Source organism: Podarcis filfolensis (genome assembly GCF_964270895.1).
Source record: "Podarcis filfolensis genome assembly, chromosome: 2".
NCBI classification, from domain to species: Eukaryota; Metazoa; Chordata; class Lepidosauria; order Squamata; family Lacertidae; genus Podarcis; species Podarcis filfolensis.
Window position 1 is genome coordinate 13,440,612 of NC_139605.1, and position 23,851 is coordinate 13,464,462.

The 23,851-nt window shown below is 47.3% G+C and overlaps 2 protein-coding genes across 5 annotated transcripts in view; one reads left to right on the forward strand and one right to left on the reverse strand.

Moving 5' to 3' along the window:
* Positions 1 to 2,345: 2,345 nt before the first annotated feature.
* On the forward strand, positions 2,346 to 7,369 carry LOC310757183 (butyrophilin subfamily 1 member A1-like). Its single transcript, XM_083602420.1, has 4 exons — positions 2,346 to 2,444; positions 4,038 to 4,127; positions 5,299 to 5,382; positions 6,705 to 7,369. The coding sequence occupies exons 1-4, from the start codon at positions 2,363 to 2,365 to the stop codon at positions 7,226 to 7,228; spliced, it is 780 nt and encodes a 259-aa protein (XP_083458546.1). The 5' UTR covers positions 2,346 to 2,362; the 3' UTR covers positions 7,229 to 7,369.
* A 5,462-nt stretch (positions 7,370 to 12,831) lies between these two features.
* Positions 12,832 to 23,851, reverse strand: part of LOC310756806 (uncharacterized protein) — a 33,114-nt gene continuing 22,094 nt past the window's right edge. For 2 of the 4 annotated variants that reach the window (XM_083601600.1, XM_083601601.1), the window contains exons 4-11: positions 22,883 to 23,009; positions 21,229 to 21,342; positions 20,728 to 20,810; positions 19,706 to 19,832; positions 19,081 to 19,191; positions 17,758 to 18,018; positions 16,074 to 16,487; positions 12,832 to 13,425 (exon numbers count right to left, since the gene is read on the reverse strand). In XM_083601600.1, coding sequence (XP_083457726.1) covers positions 13,079 to 13,425; positions 16,074 to 16,487; positions 17,758 to 18,018; positions 19,081 to 19,191; positions 19,706 to 19,832; positions 20,728 to 20,810; positions 21,229 to 21,342; positions 22,883 to 23,009 — 1,584 coding nt within the window. In that variant the 3' untranslated portion in view covers positions 12,832 to 13,078. The remainder of the gene's footprint in view (positions 13,426 to 16,073; positions 16,488 to 17,757; positions 18,019 to 19,080; positions 19,192 to 19,705; positions 19,833 to 20,727; positions 20,811 to 21,228; positions 21,343 to 22,882; positions 23,010 to 23,851) is intronic. The other 2 variants (XM_083601602.1, XM_083601603.1) reach the window with 2 other exon arrangements.

Genomic DNA, 23,851 nt, shown 5'->3' on the forward strand with positions numbered 1-23,851 from the left:
TCCTGGCCTGTGAATAAACAAGAGCTGTTTGAAGAATCGCTGTGTCGTCTGATATGTTCACCCACAACTTAACACAAAGGTTCCATATACCTGCTGTGAGTTGGAAGGGAACCCTAAGGGCAATCTAGTCTAGTGCCCTGCAATGCAAGAGGTTCTGTATTACACACAGACACACACACACACACACACACACACACACACACACAGTTAAAACACACTTGCTTTTAAACTGCGGGTGCAAGTCTGTGGTATTTCGTGTTAACATGATACAACATCCTTTTCGAAGTCCATCTTGCAAACTACTAAAAAATAAGGAAGCTGTTTAAATTCAGCTGCAAGCCAATCCCAAGTGTCCAAGAAGCCTTGTGGGGTTTTGATAGATGCCCCTGAGATTGCAAAGGAGCTAGAAATACTGCCAAACTTTGAGACGGAACAAGCTAGAAAAAGGAGAAACGTCAGCTTGAGTACGAGGCCGAAAAAGAGGCGCCACAAGATCCAAAGCAGAAATTCAAAGCAGGTTATTTGAAGCAGAGGTTGGAAGACCTTGTAGGATCTAGTTGAGATTCCTATGTTGCAGGGGATCCCTTCCATCTCTACAATTCTAATACAGTGGTACCTCAGGTTAAGAACGTAATTCGTTCTGGAGGTCTGTTCTTAACCTGAAACTGTTCTTAACCTGAAGCACCACTTTAGCTAATGGGGCCTCCCGCTGCCGCCGTGGAATTTCTGTTCTCATCCTGAGGTAAAGTTCTTAACCCGAGGTACTATTTCTGGGTTAGCGGAGTCTGTAACCTGAAGCATCTGTAACCTGAAGCGTATGTAACCCGAGGTACCACTGTACCTTGAACGTGGCTCAGTTATACACTGGCAACCAATGCAAAGCTTTCCTTGCTGGTGTAATATGCTGGTGCAGAGCTGTTCTGGCTAAAAACTGGAGCCCAGCATTCTGCGCTAGCTACAGTTTCCTCACCAACCTCGAGGGCAGCCCTGGGAGGAGCACACTGAAGCCATTCAAGCTAGAAATTACCAGTGTCTGCACCTCTGAGACCAGGCTGTGTCCCTGCCCAGGAATGGCCACAGCTGGTGCATCAACCGAAGCTGGGACAAATCTCTCAGTCACTGAGGACAGTTAGCTCTGTCTCAAGGGACAGCGAAGGACCTAAAGCCACATTCACACTTATTAATAACACTTGAATACTCATGGAAAACCCCAGGAACTGTCGCTTGTTAAGGGTGCCTGGAATGGTGGCGCTTTTTGCAAACTACCATTATTTGGGGTTAGCCAGGGATCAGCGAACTTTTTCAGCAGGGGGCTGGTCCACTGTCCCTCAAACCTTGTGGGGGGCCGGACTATATTTTTTTTTGGGGGGGGAGGAATGAATGAATTCCTATGCCCCACAATAACCCATAGATGCATTTTAAATAAAAGGACACATTCTACTCATGTAAAAACCGCTGATTCCCGGACCGCCCGTGGGCCGGATTTAGAAGGAGATTGGGCCTGATCCGGCCCCCGGGCCTTAGTTTGCCTACCCATGGGGTTAGCCATGACTGGTAAAGTGATATAAGACGACACAGGTGGCGCTGTGGTCTAAACCACTGAGCCTCTTGGGCTTGCCGATCAGAAGGTCGGCGTTTGAATCCCTGCGATGAGGTGAGCTCCCATTGCTCTATCCCAGCTCCTGCCAACCTAGCAGTTCAAAAGCACACCAGTGCAAGTAGATAAATAGGTACTGCTGTGGCAGGAAGGTAAATGGTGTTTCCATGCACTTTGGCTTCCGTCATGGTGTCCCGTTGCGCCAGAAGCCACATGACCCGGGAAGCTGTCTGTGGACAAACGCCGGCTCCCTCGGCCTGAAAGCGAGATGAGCACTGCACCCCATAGTCGCCTTTGACCGGATTTAACCATCCAGGGGTCCGTTACCTTTTTATGTACAGTGTGCATCCAAGCCACGTACCTGTCCATTCGGGGAAAGTGCAACCCCATCAATAAAAGGTGAGCTGCCAGTTTCCCAAACCTGCAAACCGCTAACCCACAGGATTTCCTTCTTCGCAGGATTCAGCTTCAGTTTATGGTGTGCTGCCGCCGTATGCAATCATTGCACAAGCGAGTGTGTCACAAACCGACAGAGTAGAAAGGTGCATTGCTTCACATGTTTGGTGTGATCAGCTCCCAGGGCAATTGGGGAAGTCTCATATTCTTGAGACTGAGGAGGAAAGGGCTATTTTTACTTGCTATTTTTGCAGCTTGAGTGGTCTAAAAACTGCTGAATTCTCCTTCCAAAGAGAGAAAGTCTAGCTTTCAGGAATTACCTTGCTTGCTGAACCTCCTCCCCTTGGGGCTTAAGAGAGATATTAGAAGATGGAAGATGAAGAAGGATACATGGCAGTAGATGAAGGAAGCAGAAAAACCTGCTCACCACCTGTTCCCCCAAAGGCACAAGGTATGGACTGAAACTTGGACATTGCAGGTTTCAGCTGGCTGGCATGCAGTAATTCCATTCAAGGGTGTTTAATTTCTTAGTGAAGTTGCGGGCTGTTACTGTTTATGAGGAGGGGGAGTGAGGTGTAGTGGTCAGAGTGTCAGACTAAGGCTCAGGAGGCAGGGGTTTAATAATAATAATAATAATAATAATAATAATAATAATAATAATAATAATTTATTATTTGTACCCCGCCCATCTGGCTGGGTTTCCCCAGCCACTCTGGGCGGCTTCCAACAAAGATTAAAAATACATTAAAATGTCACACATTTAAAACTTCCCTGAACAGGGCTGCCTTCAGATGTCTTCTAAATGTCAGGTAGTCGTTTATCTCTTTGACATCTGATGGGAGGGTGTTGCACAGGGCAGGTGCCACTACCAAGAAGGCCCTCTGCCTGGTTCCCTGTAGCTTTGCTTCTTGCAGTGAGGGAACCACCAGAAGGCCCTCAGAGCTGAACCAGGCAGAACGATGGGGGTGGAGATGCTCCTTCACGTATACTGGGCCGAGGCCGTTTAGGGCTTTAAAGGTCAACACCAACACTTTGAATTGTGCTCAGAAACGTACTGGGAGCCAATGTGGGTCTTTATGTAGGACCGGTGTTATATGGTCTCGGCAGCTACTCCCAGTCACCAGTCTAGCTGCCGCATTCTGGATTAGTTGTAGTTGCCGGGTCCCCTTCAAAGGTAGCCCCACTTAGAGCGCATTGTAGTAGTCCAAGCGAGAGATAACCAGAGTATGTACTACTCTGGCGAGACAGTGTGTGGGCAGGTAGGGTCTCAGCCTGCGTACCAGATGGAGCTGATAAACAGCTGCCCTGGACACAGAATTGACCTGCGCCTCCATGGACAGCTGTGAGTCCAGATTGACTCCCAGGCTGCGCACCTGGTCCTTCAGGGGCACAGTTACCCCATTCAGGACCAGGAAGTCCTCCACACCTGCCCACCCCCTGCCCCCCGAGAACAGTACTTCTGTCTTGTCAGGATTCAACCTCAATCCATTAGCCACCATCCATCCCCCAACCGCCTCAAGGGAGGTGGCACAGGACCTTCACCACCTCCACTGGTTCTGATTTGAAAGAGAGGTAGAGCTGGGTGTCATCTGCATATTGATGGACACCCAGTCCAAACCCCCGATGATCTCTCCCAGTGGCTTCATGTAGATATTAAAAAGCAATGGGGGAGAGGACTGAACCCTGAGGCACCCCACAAGTGATCAAATCCCTGCTCAGCAACAAAAATCACTTTGGGGCATTTACCATCTGTCTCAGCCTAATCTACCCAGTGGCACAATTGGGGGCAGGAATTGGGGACGGAAGTCCAGAGCCACACTCAGCAGACTGAGAAGCTGGGACCCCAAAACAGCAGGGCAGGTTCACCACACTCTGAAGTCAATGAAGGAAGTGGAGTTTGAGGCCATCGAGCCAGGTTAATGAGGGGTGTTGTGAATCTAAAAACGATGTATGCCTCCCTGAGCGTTTCAAAGGAATGGCAGATAAGACTAAAAAATAATAATAATAAGTTGCGTTTTCCTGATGGAACTTATCAACTCCACAGAATCTCCTTCAAAATGCTGCAACATCACGCAGAGAGTCTTACTGGCAGTGAGCATCGCGCTGAACGTGGGCCTGATCACTCTTCTGATAGGTAGGCTTCTAGCGTAGTCTTAACTCATGGTCGGGCTGCCACGTCTTTTCTTGGCCCTGCTCCTGTGCCAGGCATGGGAAACCTCAGGCCTGGGGCCAAATGTGGCCCTTCAGGTTTCTCTGCCTGGCCCCTGTGACTCTCCCCAGGCCAGATTCCTCCTCACTGGCCCTGCTTGGCACCTTGTGTGAGTGTTTTCGTTTGGCTGGAATATATCCTCATTAAATAATACCTCTACTCACCTGGATGGAGAGTATGTGTAGAAACTAGCCTTCCATTCAAAGGCAACAATTTATGTCAATTAACTGCCGACTTTTGCCTCTGGCTCTGCCACATCTGGGAAGGTCGCCCCAAAGCTAATGCAGCCCTCAGGCTGAAAAAGCTTCCGCTTCCGCTTCCCATCCTATTTCTTAACAGTGGTCTGGCACTTGGAAATATACAGTGGTACCTCGGGTTAAGAACTTAATTCGTTCTGGAGGTCTGTTCTTAACCTGAAACTGTTCTAAACCTGAGGCACCACTTTAGCTAATGGGGCCTCCCAGTGGCGTAGCGTGGGGGGTGCAGGGGGGGCCGGCCGCACCGGGCGCAACATCTGGGGGGCGCGCGCTCGCACTCGCAGCTCTCTGAGTGCTAAAATCCACGGGTTAGGGGGCGCAAATTACTTGCCTTGCCCCGGGTGCTGACAACCCACGCTACGCCACTGGGGCCTCCCGCTGCCGCTGCGCAATTTCTTTTCTCATCCTGAGGCAAAGTTCTTAACCTGAGGTACTATTTCTGGGTTAGCGGAGTCTGTAACTTGAAGCGTCTGCAACCCGAGGTACCACTGTAGTCCTAGCTATTAAAAATACCTCAGAAAATATTGTTTTTAAGAGAGCCAATCGGGGGGGGGGGTCACATTGCCCTTAAAAATTCTGGAAAACAGCCTCTTCTTTCTTGTTGCCAATGCTTCTTGGCCACTTCTTGGTTTTTTTAAAAAAAATAAAGGCCCCATCTGCACTATACTTTTAAAGCAGTATGGTACCATGTTTTCTTCTGTGGATGGACAACTAGGGCAACCATGGATTGCCCATGGATTAGACCACACCTCCCTGCTATTGCTGAACAGGGGTTCCCTAAGGTCCTTTGGTGGGCCACAGATTCTCCATTCCCACCCTAACCTAAGCTATGTTGAAAGTTTTCCAGATAAAAAACATAGAAGGCGGTTCCTGCCCACGGACTTTGCCCAATTCGTGTGACTCGCTCCCAGGAAGTCCAGCAGGTAATTTCATCTCCTTCTCTTTGCCTCTCTTGGAATACAAAGCCTGTCCTGAACTTCCAATTCTTAATATTTCTCTGTATTGTTAGCACGGTGGTCATTCTGCTCGGGTCAAACTGTGACCCGGTTGTGGGTTTAAACCCACCAGTTAAAGACCAGTGGCCTACAGGGAGCCTGCAAGCAGGAACTGAGCAACAGCACTCATGAAGCGTTGCCTCTCTTGAAATGGCCTGTGGTCCACGAAAGCTCCCTCCATAATAGATGTGTGAGGATTATCTCACAATGAAATGTGAGGAAATGAAAAACGACGGGAACCTCATGCCTCGGGCTCAACTGCAGCCCTCTGTACCTCCCTATCTGGCCCTTAGGTGTCTCCTTAGGCCACATTCCTCACTAAATACATCTTGTCACATTCCTACATTGCATTTGCACCTTACTGGAATGGCTTCTTCAACTGCGGTAAGGCCTCTGGCTTGCCTGGATGCAGAAGGGAGAGAGGTATTCGTAGAAACCTCTGAATTATTTCGTGTGGTTGGGACGTAAGCCTACAAGACAGTTGCTCTGCCTGCTTCTGCCTTTTGATCTGCCTGTTAGGATCGTCCTACTCTTGTGTAGGACCCTGGCAGAGACACATGCCTGACTGGCATGTTCTCTCCCTCCTGGTTGGTCGTTCGGGAGCTTCCAAAGCTTTCTTCAGCCCAAACATCACAGCGACTGATACCAAGAAGCGTCAGCACACTTAGGGATCCGCAGAGTATTGGCGGTTTGCTTAGCAGACTCAATAGCTCAGCATTTTGGCTAATCTACTTTATTTACATATAATTCACTCGGAGCACTCTGACTTAGCTCCTTCCTCTTTCTTATCAGACAGCAAAAAGAGAAAGAACAAAGGACAATAGTCCCACTTCATGGAGCACGATAACACAAAACATCCTGTCTCCATCACTTCCCACACTGTGGAATGAAAACATACACTGTCATGTGATAGACAGCAATCTCATGACTGCAAACACGGAGCAGGAATCCTAACACTGCCAACTTGAGGCATGAAGCTTCTGGAAGGTTCCTCACATGGGAGAGGGACCCCTGAGGCTAAAAAAAGAAGTCCCCCACCCTGAAGGAGGTGAGGTGATGCTTCGCCTTTCACTATTGCACCTTGATAGTTGCAAATATAATCTCTGATCAAATATATTTCCCCAAGGTTCAGAAAGTGGGATCTAACAGCTGGTACAGAGTCTATCGGTGAGAGCCACCGAGTCTTCTCCTAGGGCAGGATTCTACCATCCTACGATCTGATCTTTTCCTTTCCTTTCCTTTTCTTGCAGCCCGTGTGACTCTGGATCGAGACACGGCCCACCGGCGGCTAGTGGTATCCAAGGATGAGAAAAGTGTTCAATGGGGAGAGGTGGAGCAGACCTTTCCCAACAGCGCCAAGAGATTTAACCAGCGCGCTTTTGTGCTGGGCAGGGAGGGATTCACTTCAGGCAAACACTGCTGGGAGGTTGGCGTGAAGGGCAAGGGGGAATGGGCAGTGGGGGTGGCCAAGGAGTCTGTGAAGAGAGAGGGGCCGACAGGCTTCAGCCCGGCTGCGGGCATCTGGGGGATAGGAGAATATGAAGGACTTGGTAACTACATAGCTTTCACCTCCCCACAACACACACGGCTCTCCCTTGGCAGAAGGCCACAGTGGATCCGCGTGTTTTTGGACTACACTGCAGGGCAGGTGGATTTTTTCGATCCGGAAACCCAGACCACAATCTACACATTCAGTTCAGCTGCTTTTGGTGGGGAAAAGGTTCTCCCTTGGTTCCGTGTGTGGGATGGAACCAAACTTATTGTGCGTCCCTGAGACACTGGACTCCGCACAAAAGTGTTCTGGAGCACCCAAGCTCTGTGATGCCGGAACACCTGCCCGATGTCTCTCGATAGCACCTTTCCCATGTTTTCACTCAGCTTTTACTTGTTTTTAAACAAGATCTATATTATTTTTCTTTGCATGATCTTGGGTATTTTCAACCCAGGACTCCTTAGCAAGGAAGGGTAGGTTACAAATGTAAAAAAAAAAAAATGTAAGTAAACATCTCCAAACATGAGAGGGCTAGACAATTACAAGCAAGCTTTTGGTTTTTTTGACAAAAGCCACAGAAGTGAATAGGTGCTTTGTGTAACTGAGAGAGAGAGAGACGCCTGAACAGGGCAACATCGTTTTTTGTGCTAATCTCACAATTAAAATACATCTTGGGTTTTTCAAGCAAGCTTTTAGTAACTTTCCAACCCTAATAAACAGAAACACTAGGGCCAGCTTGGCAAGCTGGTAAATTAATGTTTATTAGAGACATTTACCCTTTATGATATAGGATGCGGGTGGTGCTGTGGGTTAAACCACAGAGCCTAGGACTTGCTGATCAGAAGGTCGGCAGCTCGAATCCCCGTGACAGGGTGAGCTCCCATTGCTCGGTCCCTGTTCCTGCCAACCTAGCAGTTCGAAAGCACGTCAAAGTGCAAGTAGATAAATAGGTACCGCTCCGGCGGGAAGGTAAATGGCGTTTCTGTGCGCTGCTCTGGTTTGCCTGAAGCGGCTTAGTCATGTTCGCCACATGACCCGGAAGCTGTACGCCGGTTCCCTCCGCCAATAAAGCGAGATGAGCGCCACAACCCCAGAGTCGGTCACGACTGGACCTAATGGTCAGGGGTCCCTTTACCTTTACCTTACCCTTTATGATACAGTCACATCTGCCGTTAAAACCATGTATCAAACCTCTTTATTCTATCCTTTTAAAAGCTAAGAAAAGCAGTGGCGTAGCGTGGGGGGTGCAGGGGGGCCGGCCGCACCGGGCGCAACATCTGGGGGTTAGGGTTAGGGGGCGCAAATCCACGGGTTAGGGGGCGCAAATTACTTGCCTTGCCCCGGGTGCTGACAACCCACGCTACGCCACTGAAGAAAAGTTGTGTTTTTAACCTAGTTAGACGAGACATTCCCAACCTCCAGATGTTTTGGACTACAATTCCCATCATCCCTGACTACTGGTCCTGTTAGCTAAGGATCATGGGAGTTGTAGGCCAAAACTTCTGGAGGGCCGCAGGTTGGAGACGCCTGAGTTAGACCTTCACCTTTGCAGGGTAATTCCAGCCTTGAAACCAAAACAAAATGGCCAGAACATTTACATTCCTGTAAATTCTGCATGGATTTTGCTTGCAGAGGGATAAGAAGCAGGTTTGGCCTAGCAGATGAGCAGTCTAAACTCTTTGCTACTTTAAGAAAAGTTCCCATGCATGTGGAGAGAACAACAATTATTGAGACATTTCGAACCTGGGCCCTGGCAGAGAAGACTGCCATTTTTTACAAGCCAATTTACTTCCAGGATTCTACGGGGGAGAAATTTTGCTTGCCAGGACTTGTGACTACAGAATAAAAACAGTTCCCTCTCAATTCCAATTCGGAGAAGGCAATCTGGGCAGAGAAGGCTAACTGTGAAGAAAACCAACTGGAACTGAGAAGACAATTCCGAGAAGGCCAACGGAAAGAAACCAATAGGGGAAAAGGATTGCAACCTGAAGGAGAAATTACAATCCAGAGAAGTATTAAAACAGAAGAAATCCTGAGAAGCTACACATGCTTGCACAGGCCTCACTTTCTTCCAATTTTTGCTTGTATGGGATTTCTAGGCCAGGTGTTTGGGATATGTGAGTGCTAACTGGGGAGTATCTTCCCTGGGGTCAACTTCCACAACGGAGAGGACACTTCACTGTGTAAATCTTTTGTCAGGTAATAAAGCTTTGAGCCTTCAGCTTTGTTCTGTATTTGCATTTCCTTGCAAAGATAATAAATTATTAATAATAATAATTTATTTTTTATACCCCACCCATCTGGCTGGGTTTCCCCAGCCACTCCGGGCGGCTCCCAGCAGAACATTAAAAACACAATAAAAGATCAAACATTAAAAAGTTCCCTAAACAGGGCTGCCTCCAAATGTCTTCTAAGAGTCAGGTAGTTGTTTATTTCCTTGACATCTGCTGGGAGAGCGTTCCACAGGGCGGGCGCCACTACCAAGAAGGCCCTCTGCCTGGTTCCCTGCAACCTCACTTCTCGCAGGGAGGGAATTGCATGAGACACACTAGACAGGCCCCTCCATTATTTGGGGGAAATGAATAGGAATTCCTCATTTGGGAATCCTGTCTCTTCAGTCCCTTTGAAGAGCCACTGTTTTAGGCCAGGGTGCTCCTGAATACCTGCTGCTTGGAAGCTTAGCTGGAGGGAACACAGCTATTGCATTCATGTCGTACTTTGCAGAGGCATCTTGTTGGCCACTGTGATAAGAGGATGCAGATCCTGAGGTCGGATCCAGCAAGGCTCTTCTTACATTATCCATTTGGGACGGATGCTGACCCTTCCCACTGCCACTTCTCTGCTCTTTCCTTTTGGGCATTTTCTAGCTGCTCGCTCGGGATGAGCGACGGACATTGCGCAGCCTGCCAGAGATTTGTTAGGCGTTGCCTTTGAACTTGTTGCAATGAAAAGAACAGCGAGCATTGTGCAGCATGCCGTTCTATTTTATTTCTAGAAGCATCAGCTAGCTTCGCATAATTTTGCGATGGACATTGCTTTCTCGGTGAGGAAGAAGAGAAGGTGGGAAAAGGAGATAACAGGACAGATAGATAGTTAAAGCTGGGGGGAAATATGGGAGAAACGTACACTGAAAATGTTGACTACAATAATAAAAGAAAATTATTATAAATTACCTTTTTTTTTTTTGCTCTATAAGACTCACTTTTCCTCTCCTAAAAAGTAAGGGGAAATGTGTGTGCGTCTTATGGAGCGAATGCAGGCTGTGCAGCTATCCCAGAAGCCAGAACAGCAAGAGGGATCGCTGCTTTCGCTGCGCAGCGATACCTCTTGTTGTTCTGGCTTCTGAGATTCAGAATATATTTTTTCTTGTTTTCCTCCTCCAAAAACTAGGTGAGTCTTGTGGTCTGGTGCATCTTATAGAGCGAAAAATACGGTAGTTTGGAGATGGTATTTAACACCAGTCAGATTAAATCAAATAAACAAGGAATACTTGGTGTTATGTTGGAGGGGGTGTCAGGAAACAGGGAATTATGTTCACATGTGGTAAATATGTACAATTTGGGGGGGGGCAAAGGGTGTTTAAGGAGAGAACAGAAAGCACTGGGTTAAAGTTGACCAAAAGTCCAGAGGTAGCATCATTATCAATTAACGATGGAGTGGAAGGTTCGCAGGCTATGAAGGACTTGCTCACAAATTTATTGACGGCTGCACGAATTATTACAGCTAGGAAGGGGCAAGCAGAATATAAAATGGAAAAATAGTATAAAGAGGTTTGGGATGTAGCTATTAATGATAAATTAACATGTGCCATTAAGGTAAGATGGGGAATATGCAGGAGAAATGATTTTGAGGAGATATGGAAGGTATTTGTAGAATTTGTATACTGTTAAAACAGAAAGGGGTCAAACCATCACAAGAGGTGTTGAAATTTTGGGAGGTGGGATAGTTACAATGGAATGGTCTCAGTGGTGGGGTGCACATGTTTATTCTTATCTATGATTATTACTTTGTCAAAATAAAATAAAAAATTAAACAAGAATGGGGGGGGGGGGGAGAGGAGAAAGGCCACATTTTGGACTCACCTGTTGGATTTTCCCCTTCCTGTTTTGAGACATAGCCTGGCAGTCGACTGCGAAAGGGGGAAATTGCTCAAGGGGCTGCTACAGCTCAGCACTATTTCACACATGGCACGCAATACGGAACACAGCAACGACACACGCAGGAGGGGTGGCTCACCTGTGGCCTCGCAGAGGTTACTGGAGTCCAACGGCCACCTGCCTCAGCTGCTAGGGTCAAGGGCCGGCAAACATGGGAGCCGTTGTGCCACAGGTTACCCATGCTTGCAAACAGGAATTAGGGAGGGAGGAGAGAACGGGGCCTTCTCTGCAGTGGCTCCCCGTTTGTGGGATGCTCTCCCCAGGGCACTTCGCCTGGCGCCTTCATTATACACCTTTAGGCGCCAGGCAAAAATGTTCCTCTTTGACCAGGCCTTGGGCTGATTCACATCCAATGCCCTTTTAAAATGGGTGTGTGTGTGTTTTCATTGTGTGTTTTGTGTTTTTACGTTGTGATTTTATCCTGTGAACCACCCTGAGACCTGCGGGTACAGGGCAGTATACAAATTTAATAAATAATAAAAATAATAAAAATGAGTAACATTTCTTTTCAGAGATGGGACACTGATAGTGTTTCACATGAACTCTGTAACTCTGACAAACAACAAGCAACTTAGCTCATTACAGTGGTACCTCGGGTTACATACACTTCAGGTTACATACGCTTCAGGTTACAGACTCCGTTAACCCAGAAATAGTGCTTCAGGTTAAGAACTTTGCTTCAGGATGAGAACAGAAATCGTGCTCCAGCGGCACTGCAGCAGCAGGAGGCCCCATTAGCTAAAGTGGTGCTTCAGGTTAAGAACAGTTTCAGGTTAAGTACGGACCTCCGGAACGAATTAAGTACTTAACCCGAGGTACCACTGTATTAAGATCCTTGCACTGGGCATGGGGATGAAACTGGAGTTTACCTCTGACACAGCTAAGACACGCAGCATCTTTAAGAAACTACAGTTCCCAAGATTCTTTGGGGGAAGTCGAGTGAAGAATTCAATATGGCGCCAAGGAGATTGTCCCGCCAGGGCAATCTTTTCAGCCAGCCAGACAAAACGAACACCCCTCCCTTTCCCTGACACCTCCAGAGCCTATTTCAGGACGTGTGGGGCAGCCTCAATGCACAGGCTTCTGCTAGTGGGACTAGTTAGCTGAATCCTGCCCCACATGCTTGGAAGGAACGGTGTGGATTTGACCTCAAGTCTCTTAAACCACTACACAGGGTTAAGCGTGCCCTCAGCAAAGCGCTGTTCAAGCAGCTCTCACTCCCTAAAATGGGGCTCCGTAAGGCTTTTGGTATGAGGGGAGCTGGGTGCCTCGCCTACCCTCAAAATTCTAAATGGGTGCCTCGTGGTGCAAAACAGTTGGTGAGCCTTCCTCTAAATCAGGGGTGTTAAGTACTGAAGTTCTCACCCTGGGCCAGCAGGGGGATACTGTAGATAGTTTTCACTCAGGTCCACATATGCAAATAAGGGATTGAAAGTGACGTTCAGTGATTGGACAGTTACAGAAAGTGGTTACAGTTGCGTTGTAGTGGAGCTCTATATAAGCAGGCTGGCTGAACCCTTCAGTTCAGTTCTGTTCTGGCCTGTGAATAAACAAAGAGCTGTTGGAAGAATCGCTGTGTCGTCTGATATGTTCACCCACAACTTAACAAGGGATCAGCAAACTTTTTCAGCAGAGGGCCAGTCCACTGTCCCTTAGACCTTGTGGAGGGCCGGACTATATTTTGAGGGGGGGGGGGAATGAACGAATTCCTATGCCCCACAAATAACCCAGAGATGCATTTTAAATAAAAGGACACATGCTACTCATGGAAAAACATGCTGATTCCTGAACCGTCCATGGGCCGGATTGAGAAGGCGATTGGGCCGGATCCGGCCCCCGGGCCTTAGGATGCCTACCCATGCTCTAAATAGACAGTCATTCGATACACACACACAAAAGGCAGGGTGAAGGGCTCTCTCCTTTTCTGCCACACAGCTTCTGGCCAAAGACATCCTTTCCCTGCCGCCATCTTGCCTCATCCAGCGTGGGTCCTCCGATGCCGATCGAGGTTTCCTTTGAGAGTGAACTGCTTCCCGCACTCCGCACAGGAGTAGGGTTTCTCTCCCGTGTGAATCCGGTGGTGTTGATAGAGGGCTGTTTTGCTACCGAACATCTTCCCGCACTCAAAGCACTTGTGGGGCCTCTCTCCAGTGTGGCTGTTTTGGTGCGCCCCCAAGTCCCCTTTCTTCTTGAACCTCTTCCCGCAGTCGGAGCACTCAAAGGGCCTCTCGGTCGTGTGGCGTTTCTGGTGGCTCCTCAGGCTGGATTTCTTGCTAAAAACCTTCCCGCATTCCGGGCAGGCAAACATTTCCCTCAGCTCATCTGTTGGAACAAAGAGCAGAATGGCTGAATCTGGAATAACCTTGTGAAGCGAAAGGATAAGAAAGAGGGATTTATATCTAGATGTTAGGATAGAGATGATAAGGAAAAAAGGAAGACACAATGAGAGGTGAAGGAGGTGCTGTGGGATTGGTAGAAGTCAATGTTTGTTTTTCTTTTTAGTGTTTATATTATTAACTTGTAAGATATGGATTTGGGGTTTTTTTTGTTTTTTGAATGTTGGTTTTTGAGTTTTGTGTATTGTTATTTTTTGATATTTTTTGTGTTGTTGTTGTGTGGAAAATACTAATAATATATATATATACACAGTGGTACCTCGGGTTAAGTACTTAATTTGTTCTGGAGGTCCGTTCTTAACCTGAAACTGTTCTTAACCTGAAGCACCACTTTAGCTAATGGGACCTCCTGCTGTTACCGCGCCGCCAGAGCATGATTTCTGTTCTTATCCTGAAGCAAAATTCTTAACCTGAAGCACTATTTCTGGGTTAGCGGAGTCTGTAACCTGAAGCTTATGTAACCTGAGGTGTATGTAACCCGAGGTACCACTGTGTGTGTGTGTGTATACTGTGTATATATATATATATATATATATATATATATATATATATATAAAGAATGTGCATATATCTATATATGTATTTATCTTCAATCATATATAATATGTATACACACACACTGACACTTCTGTCTCTCTGTATTTTTGTAAGGCAAATCATGCTGCAGTTTGCATGGCCACTGACAGGATCTCTCTATCTGTTATAATATCCCATTTTTAATATATATTTCACATCCATTCAGTTTCTCTTGTGCCTGTGTAGTTCAGCCTCCTCTCCTTTAGGGAACAGGCACACATTCGAAGTCCAGAGCGGGCAAGAATCCTGAGAGAGAAGCAGTGGCGTAGCGTGGGTTGTCAGCACCCGGGGCAAAGCAAGTAATTTGCGCCCCCTAACCTGTGGATTTGCGCCCCCTAACCCATGGATTTGCCCTAACCCCAGATGTTGCGCCCGGTGCGGCCAGCCCCCCTGCACCCCCCACGCTACGCCACTGGAGAGAAGGGTGGGCCATTTTAGGATGTGAAACTCAGTGAGAAGCCTTAAAAATAGGCTTTTGGGTGTGAGGAATTAAAACCTATTGGAAGAATGGAAGCCTTTTTCAGACTATTATACTATGATGAATTTGCAAGCAGGATTTATTATAATAAATAAGAATGAGAGATTATTGTATTATGATATAAAATCGGGGTGCCATAACGTCCAAGATTTCCCGGGATTTCCAAAACAAAAGTGGGGAAAAGCTCAACAATTTTGGGGTCCTCCTAAATAAACAACCTTCAGGATGTCCTGGTTTTTACTTTTTGAAATATGGCCACCCATATTTAAAAACAGGGTGAAGAAATGAGACAGAATTAAAAAAAACCCCACGGACAATGGGACAGGAAGCCACTAAAATAAAATAAACATTTATTACGTACGGGATTTTTTATGTGAAATTTGTGTGAATTCAATAAAATAATGTTTTTTTTTAAAAAAATCAAAAACTGCTATTATTTTTGTGACTGGACAACAGAATGTCTATGCGCACTTTTTTAATAACAAGAATGCAAAGCTGAAAAATGCATGAACTGCAGCTAAAATATTACAGTGGTACCTCGGGTTAAGAACTTAATTCGATCTGGAGGTCCGTTCTTAACCTGATACCGTTCTTAACCTGAGGTACCACTTTAGCTAATGGGGCCTTCCGCTGCCGCCACGCGATTCCTATTCTCATCCTGAAGCAAAGTTCTTAACCTGAAGCACTATTTCTGGGTTAGCGGAGTCTGTAACCTGAAGCATATGTAACCTGAAGCATCTGTAACCCTAGGTACCACTGTATTGGATTTTTTATGTGAAATTTGTGTGAATTCAATAAAATATTATTATTATTATTATTTTATAAAAAGAATTAAAACCTGCTATTATTTTTGTGATTGGACAACAGAATGTCTATGTGTGCTTTTTTAATAACAAGAATGCAAAGCTGAAAAATGAATGAACCGCAGCTAAAGTATCATGTTCATTTTTCACAGGGTCTAGCCCTTCCCCTGCCCACCCCCCTAATATTCTTAGGAGGGTCTCTTCCCCAGTCTTCAGATGGGGAGGCAGGAAAAGGCTGTCCTTTCCTTCCAACTCTGCAGTTTTAATCTGAAACTTTAGGCGCGGCACTGCGCCCAGAGCTCAGAAACCGCTCGCACTAATGAAATTCCCTTTTGTAAAATGCACCTGGAATCATGGGAGTTTTGAATGCTGCCCTTGAGGTCCCTTCCAATTCTAAGATCTGGCTGGCCACTGTGAAAACAGGATACAGTGGTACCTCAGGTTACATACGCTTCAGGTTACAGACTCCGCTAACCCAGAAGTAGTACCTCGGGTTAAGAACTTTACCTCAGGATGAGAACAGAAATTGCGCGGCAGCAGCGGGAGGCCCCATTGGCTAAAGTGGTGCTTCAGGTTAAGAACAGTTTCAGGTTAAGAACGGACCTCCAGAACGAATTAAGTACTTAACCCGAGGTACCAATGTACTGGAGTAACCTGGTGGGCGCTTCTTATGGCCTTGCCACCTGGAGAAGATCCCCCCGGCGCTGCCCCGCTCACCTGGGTGCTGATTCCGGTGTCGGACCATGTCTCCCCTCTCACAGAAGGCCTTGCCACACACGGGGCAATCGTAGGGCTTCTCCCTCGCGTGCTTCAGGTAGCGCCCCTTCCTGCTGAACTGCTTCCCGCAGTCGGCGCACTGGAAGGGCTTGGCTTCTTTGTGGAGGATTTCGTGCCTGGCGAGGTTGGAGCGGATGTTGAAGCGCTTCCCGCACTCGAGGCAGGGGAAGGGCCTCTCCTGCCGGTGGGTCCGCTGGTGCCTCACCAGGCTCCCGTTGTCGTAGAAGCTCTTCTCGCACTCGGGGCACTGGAAGGGCCTCTCTCCCGCATGGACCCTCTGGTGCCTCTCAAGGCCTCCTTTGCTGAGGAAGCTCATCTCACACTCGAGGCACAGGTAGCGCTTCCTTAGGTCACCTGCGAAGGGACCAAACAGGCAAGGAGTGACCCCTCGGGAAATGATGGTGGCAGGACTAATGCCCTTCTCTCCCTCCCCATTTGATGCTTGGCAGGGACAAAGTTAAAACGGACGGGTCCAGAGATTATTTTGAAGCCTGGGAATTTGAGGTCACTGAGTTCCATAACAATGAGAATCGAAAGATGTCTGTGTGTTTGCGGCAGAAATGGAATGCTGTGTCTGCAAAAGAGTGGTGCATGCTCTGGTTATCTCTCGCTTGGACTATGGCAATGCGCTCTACGTGGGGCTAGCTTTGAAGGTGACCTGGAAACTGCAATTAATCCAGAATGCGGCAGCTAGACTGGTGACTGGGAGAGGCCGCCGAGACCATATAACACCGGTCTTGAAAGACCTACATTGGCTCCCAGTACGTTTCTGAGCACAATTCAAAGTGTTGGTGCTGACTGTTAAAGACCTAAACGACCTCAGCCCAGTATACCTGAAGGAGCGTCTCCACCCCCATCGTTCTGCCCGGACACTGAGATCCAGCTCCAAGGGCCTTCTAGCTGTTCCCTCACTGCAAGAAGTGAGGTTACAGGCAACCAGGCAGAGGGCCTTCTTGGTGGTGGCCCTGTGGAAGGCCCTCCCATCAGATGCCAAGGAAAAAACCAACTATCTGACTTTTAGAAGACATCTGAAGGCAGCCCTGTTTAGGGAGGTTTTGCATGTTTGATGTTTTATCGTGTTTTTAATATTCTGTTGGGAGCTGCCCAGAGTGGCTGGAGAAACCCAGCCAGATGGGCAGGGTATAAATAATAAATTATTATTAGTAGTAGTATTAGTATTATTACTAAAACCAGTCAGGCATTTATGTATGAAAAACATTGAGAGAGACGGGTTGTGACGTACGCATTATTGATTTATAACTAAAGATTTACATGGGCCGACAAAGCGAAGAGCGATTCTGTTGATATTTGGGAATGTGCTATAGTTAAGCAAAAGTCTAGAAGGAATTGGTAAAGTGTAGCTGACAGAAAATGAAGAGGAGGAAAATAGAAGAAGAAAAAATGCTAAAATGAGTATTGCCTTTATCCTCTTTTCAGAACAGGGGAACAAAACTTATTTGCTCAGGCCGTTTGGTTTAGGTTTTGCTTTTATGGTAGATTTTTATTGCCTGCTGCAGTTTGTTTCTATCTTGTTGGTTTTTTTTAAACAGTGCTTTAGTTGTTGCAGAGCAGTGCGTGAATAAATAAGCGACACCCCAAAGCACGGTGACCACAATTCCCTCACCAAGATGGATTTTCTGATGCTGAATGAGCGCATCTCTTTCCGTGAACCTTTTTCTGCATTCATGGCACTCGTGGGGCTTTTTGCCAGTGTGGATCCTCCGATGTTTGACGAGGCCTCCTTTGTCGCGAAACCCTTTCCCACACTCGAGGCATTTGTAAGGTCTCTCCCCCGTGTGGGATCTCTGGTGCCTCACGAGGCTCGCTAGCACCGTAAAACTGTTCCCACAATCTGGGCAAAAGTGCCTTTTTTTCTTGTCACCTGCTGGGAGGGAGACAGAGAGCGCGCTCAGGTAAACAAAGGAATAAACCAGAGACATTTTAGGAGCTGAGAACATGAGGGAGTAATAACAGAACACAAACCTAAATAAATCATTTAGAAGGAGCCGAGAGGAAATTAAAATGTTTGAAAAAACATGAGGCAGAGTCCTCTCCAGGAACGGGAGGGAAGCACTGAGGAACAATTTGAACAATTTTTTTTCATTTTCTGTTGCATGAGGTTTTTCAACTCTTCTTATATGTTCTTTCAATGCTGATTTCAAATCTGAAATCAATTTTCGTGTACATGCTATAGTTATCTTTCAATTTCCGACTTTTGCTGATACGTCATATTTACACTGGGGATAAGTGGACACTAACACGTTGATCTACCCTAACCACATGGTAATTATTGTTTTGCAAACTTAATTTTTCTTTATTTTTATAGTTTTGTAACCTTAATATAGGGACGTGGGTGGCACTATGGGTTATACCACAGAACCTTGGACTTGCCGATCAGAAGGTCAGCGGTTTGAATCCCCGTGACGGGGTGAGCTCCCGTTGCTCGGTCCCTGCTCCTGCCCACCTAGCAGTTTGAAAGCACGTCAAAGTGCAAGTAGATAAATAGGTACCGCTCCTGCGGAAAGGTAAACGGCATTACCGTGTGCTGCTCTGGTTCGCCAGAAGCGGCTTAGTAATGCTGGCCACATGACCCGGAAGCTGTACACCGGCTCCCTCGGCCAATAAAGCAAGATGAGCGCCGCAACCCGAGTCGGTCACGACTGGACCTAATGGTCAGGGGTCCCTTTACCTTTACCTAACCTAAATATTTGTATTTTTCAGATTGGACCATGGCTTCCTCAAGTAGACAAAAATGTGTAAACAAGCCTGGTGCATGAATTCCAAAAAACCCCCTAGAGCTTACAAAACAAAACCAACTTCAGATATGAAATCAGCACGTCTAAATTAGGTTAGAACAGCTGCAACAATTTTTTTGTTTCCCAGTGTTATGTTTAAATGCTCTTCAACTCAAAACAAGCAAACAAATCTCACATCCTTCCTCTCTCACCAGAGCTGGAGTCCAAGGCCTTCCTTTCCTCCAGGGCCTGTGGATCTGGCACCCAAGGTTCTTCCTCTTCTTCTAAGCTGGAGATCAGGGAGGGTTTGAGGACATGAGACCCTGTTTGGAGAGAAAAGCCAAAGAGGATCAAGGAGGAATCAGACAATCATTTCTTGGTCTCATGTAGAGCCAGGGCCTTTTCAGTACTGGCCCCAACTTGGTGGAACGCTCTGTCACAAGAGACTAGGGCCCTGCGGGACTTGACATCTTTCCGCAGGGCCTGCAAGACAGAGTTGTTCCGCCTGGCCTTTGCTTTGGACTCAGTCTGACCCTTATGTTTCCCTTCCATTATGGTTTTGATCTACGGGCTACTTTTAAAATGAGGCTGCATTTTAGAGTCTCAGCCTGTGTACCAGATGGAGCTGATAAACAGCTGACCTGGACACAGAATTGACCTGTGCCTCCATGGACAGCTGCGAGTCCAAAATGACTCCCAGGCTGCACACCTGGTCCTTCAGGGGCACATTTACCCCATTCAGGACCAGGGAGTCCCCCACACCTGCCCACCTCCTGTCCCCCAAAAACAGTACTTCTGTCTTGTCAGGATTCAACCTGAGTTGAACAAGGTACTTACCCAGCAAAGATGTATTTTCATAGTTCTCGAGCATGACATCCCTGTACAAGCTTCTTTGAGCCGGATCCAGAAAGGCCCACTCCTGCTCTGAAAAGTACACAGCCACATCCTCAAAGGTCACTGGTCTCTGCAACAATGACGACAACAACAGGTCGGCAAACTGAAGATCTTCACTTCCCCAGATACCATCCCAAAGAGACTTCTACCCCAAACCACACACAATAGTGGCATATCTGCTTCAAAATGTGGTTTTGCTCTGATCTGAGATTCAGTGGAGGCACTAAACTCAGTCTGTCCTCAGCTAGCTCGTGTCTGTCTGGGTTCAATCCCTGGCACCCCAGGCAAAAAAAGGGTAAAGGACCCCTGGACGGTTAAGTCCAGTCAAAGGTGACTGTGGGGTTGCGGCGCTCATCTCGCTTTCAGGCCGAGGGAGCCGGTGTTTGTCCACAGACAGCTTTCTGGGTCATGTGGCCAGCAGGACTAAACTGCTTCTGACACAACTGGACACCTTGACAGAAACCAGAGCGCACGGAAACACCGTTTACCTTCCCACCGCAGTGGTACCTATTTATCTACTTGCACTGGCATGCTTTTGAACTGCTAGGTTGGCAGGAGCTGGGACAGAGCAACAGGAGCGGGGATTTGAACCACCAACCTTCTGATTGGCAAGCCCAAGAGGCTCAGTGGTTTAGACCACAGCACCAGTTCCCGAAACCTTAGAGAGCTTCTGCCAATCATCACAGGACCTGTAGACAATACTGTGTTGGATGGACCAATAATCTGCCTCGGAACAAGGCAGTTTGTATGCCTCCCCTCTCCCACAGCCACACAGCGGGACTCTCTAATGCCATCCTCACAGCAACACTGTGAGGCAGGGGTGGCCAAGAGACAACAACTGGCCCAACAGAGATCTGAAATGCTGGTCTCCTTGGCCCAGTTGGGATTTCAATCCACTACACTGGTTCTCAATGTGGGCAAATGACAGATTTCTGCCGCTGGGCTCTGCAATCAGAGTTTCCTACCTGCCCGGGGTCTGCCTCAGTTGTATCCCTTCCACCAGGAGGAGCGGATGCACCAGCACAAAGAGAGTACGGACTTCTTGCACCTGAAGGCACAAAAAATGCAGAGAACAATTCCATTTCCATTTCAGAATTTTGACGCTCCGTTCAAACCAAGCCTCAGAAAGTGAGCGAATTCTGCAGAAAGGAATTCTTCTCCTTCAGCAAATATCACATGCAGAAGAAAATGCATGCAGGGGGGCGACAGGCACACAGAGGTAGCACGATTTTGATTACACTGATTATCATCACCCTTGTGATCTAAATCGCTGTTCTCAAGGCGACGAAATATAATCTCAAGGGGGCTTACGTGAGGGCAACTTTGTGGCACCACCCCACCATGTTGGCATCTTCCCTCCCGAACAGGGATGATGGGAGTTGTAGTCCAACAAAAATCTGGGGATTTTTGCATCGTGCACAATCCCAAACACCTTATTTGAAAGCTGGCTTCGTCTAATTTCGCACCTGGTCCAGAGTCCAGAGTCTTCCCTCCATCCACCTCACAGGGGATCGGAATCCAGGGCTCTTCCTCTTGTTCCAGCCGAGAGATCAGGTCGGGTTTGAGAACTGGAGACCCCACTTGGGTAAGGATGTGAACATTATTATTACTGTTCCTGTTGCTATTCAATACTCAACATACCGCCTAACGTCAAAAACAGGCTTCCGAGAGGTTTACGAAGTACAAAGGCCAGTTGCACATACGAACATCCATAATTGAAACACGCAATAAAACAAAGCTCATGAAAACAGCACAGCAATCAGAGGCGGTGAAGACAGGTTGATTGTTCCACTACTTTTGGAAGTGTAGCTTTGGGAAGGAGATAAAGCTAAAGGTAAAGGGACCCCTGACCATTAGGTCCAGTCGTGGCCGACTCTGGGGTTGCGGCGCTCATCTCTCTTTACTGGCCGAGGGAGCCGGCGTACAGCTTCCGGGTCATGTGGCCAGCATGACTAAGCTGCTTCTGGCGAACCAGAGCAGCGCACGGAAACGCCGTTTACCTTCCCGCCAGAGCGATACCTATTTATCTACTTGCACTTTGATGTGCTTTCGAACTGCTAGGTTGGCAGGAGCAGGGACCGAGCAACGGGAGCTCACCCCATCGCGGGGATTTGAACCGCCGACCTTCTGATCGGCAAGTCCTAGGCTCTGTGGTTTAACCCACAGCGCCACCTGTGGGCCTCCAAACCCTTGACACCCTTATTTATTTGTTTGTTTGTTTGTTTATTATGATGAATTTATATACAGTCATACCTGAGGTTACAGATGCTTCGGGATACGGACGCGCCGAAACCCGGAAGTACCGGAATGGATTACTTCCGGGTTTTGGACTCGCGCATGCGCAGAAGCACTAAATCGCACTTTGCGCATGCACAGACGTGGTGTTGCGGGTTGCAGACACTGCGGGTTGCGGACGTGCCTCCCACACGGATCACATTCGCAACCCGAGCGTCCACTGTACCGCCCTACACCTGGAGGTCTCAGAGCGGTTCGCAGAAAAGATCACAATATATAAAATAAAAATTAAAAATAACCCAATAATACACACACATCGCAAAAAAGAGCCACATTTTAAAAGGGTATAGGATGTCAGTCAGGTCAACCAAAGGCCTGGTTAAAAAGAAACATTTTTGCCTGGCGCTTAAAAGTGCATAATGAAGGCGCAAACTTTGAGAAACAGCAGCTCCCGGTACCCTTTGGGGGAAGCCAGGGGGGTTTAAATGTTATCATAGGTCTTTAGATGTATAGAATCATAAAATCGCAGAGTTGGGACCCCAAGGGTCATCTAGTCCAACCCCCTGCAATGTATGTTGTGAATGTGGCCTAGGTGGGCCTTTGGCCTGATCTAGCAGGTGTTCTTCAGGTGTTCTTATACCTGGCAAATGCCCTCAACTGATTTTCCAGAACAGCCTTATTATTATTTATTAAATGTGCATGCCGTCGTTCATCCACAGAGCTCAGGGCGGTTCGCAACATAAGAGCACAAAATACCTCTTAAAAACAAGAGCAAACAAACAAACCAATAGCCCCGCTTCCCCTCCCACACATTTAAAAGTGGTATAAGATGGCTGCTTCAGAACATATATCTGTCCCAACAAAATGATGAGAAATAGTACCTACTCAGGAAAGCTACATGGCCATAATTCTCCCCCATGACGTCGCTATACAAAGATTTTTGATGCGAATCCAGAAGATCCCACTGACCCTTGGTGAAATAGACAGCAATGTCTTCAAAGCTCACCAGCATCTGAAAGGGGCAGGAAAACGACTACAAGAAGGAAATGCAAAACAGACAGGCTGATTTCACCAATATAAAGAAAAATGGCCGCAATGTGTGCCGTGTTTACTTCCCAGGTTGAAGAGGGCGCACAAAGGTTTTCTAATAAACAACAACAAGCACTGCAATAGCTTCTGGAACGCCTCCCCCAATAGGAACCTACCCATATCTTTTTTGAACGGATCTTCTCCAGATCCCCTCTCTAAGGAAGGTGCAGACAAGGCATAGCGCCTTTTCAGTGGTGGCTCCTCCTCTGTGAAATGCTCTCCCCGGCAAGATCCACCTGGTGACTTTACTGACATGTTTTCAGTACCAGGAAAAGGCTTACCTCCCTCCACCCCGGCCTTTTGATAGACTGAGGTGATACTGATTTGTTACTAGTGTGCTATTCCTATTGTGGCTGTCACCAGGGTTGTACTAATAGTATAACCAGTGTTAAAATATATAAGCTGATCACTAAATGGAGCCTTCAACCTAGGTTACGGTTGCCACAACGAAATGCCTAGGCATCGTTTTCCCCCTCATGGTGGGGTTTATTGTTCCAAAATGTTCGGGAACCAAATCACGGCTTCTGATTGGCTGCAGAAGCTCCTGCAGCCAATCAGAAGCTGCGGAAGCCCCATTGGAGGTTCAGGCTCCAAGAGAACGTTCGCAAACTGGAACAATCACTTCCAGGTTTGCGGCATTCGGGAACCAGGGCATTTGACAACCAAGGTAAAACTGTACAGTTTTATATTTTAAAGAGAAAATCTAAAAGCAGTTTAAGGTAAAGGGACCCCTGACCATTAGGTCCAGTTGTGGCCGACTCTGGG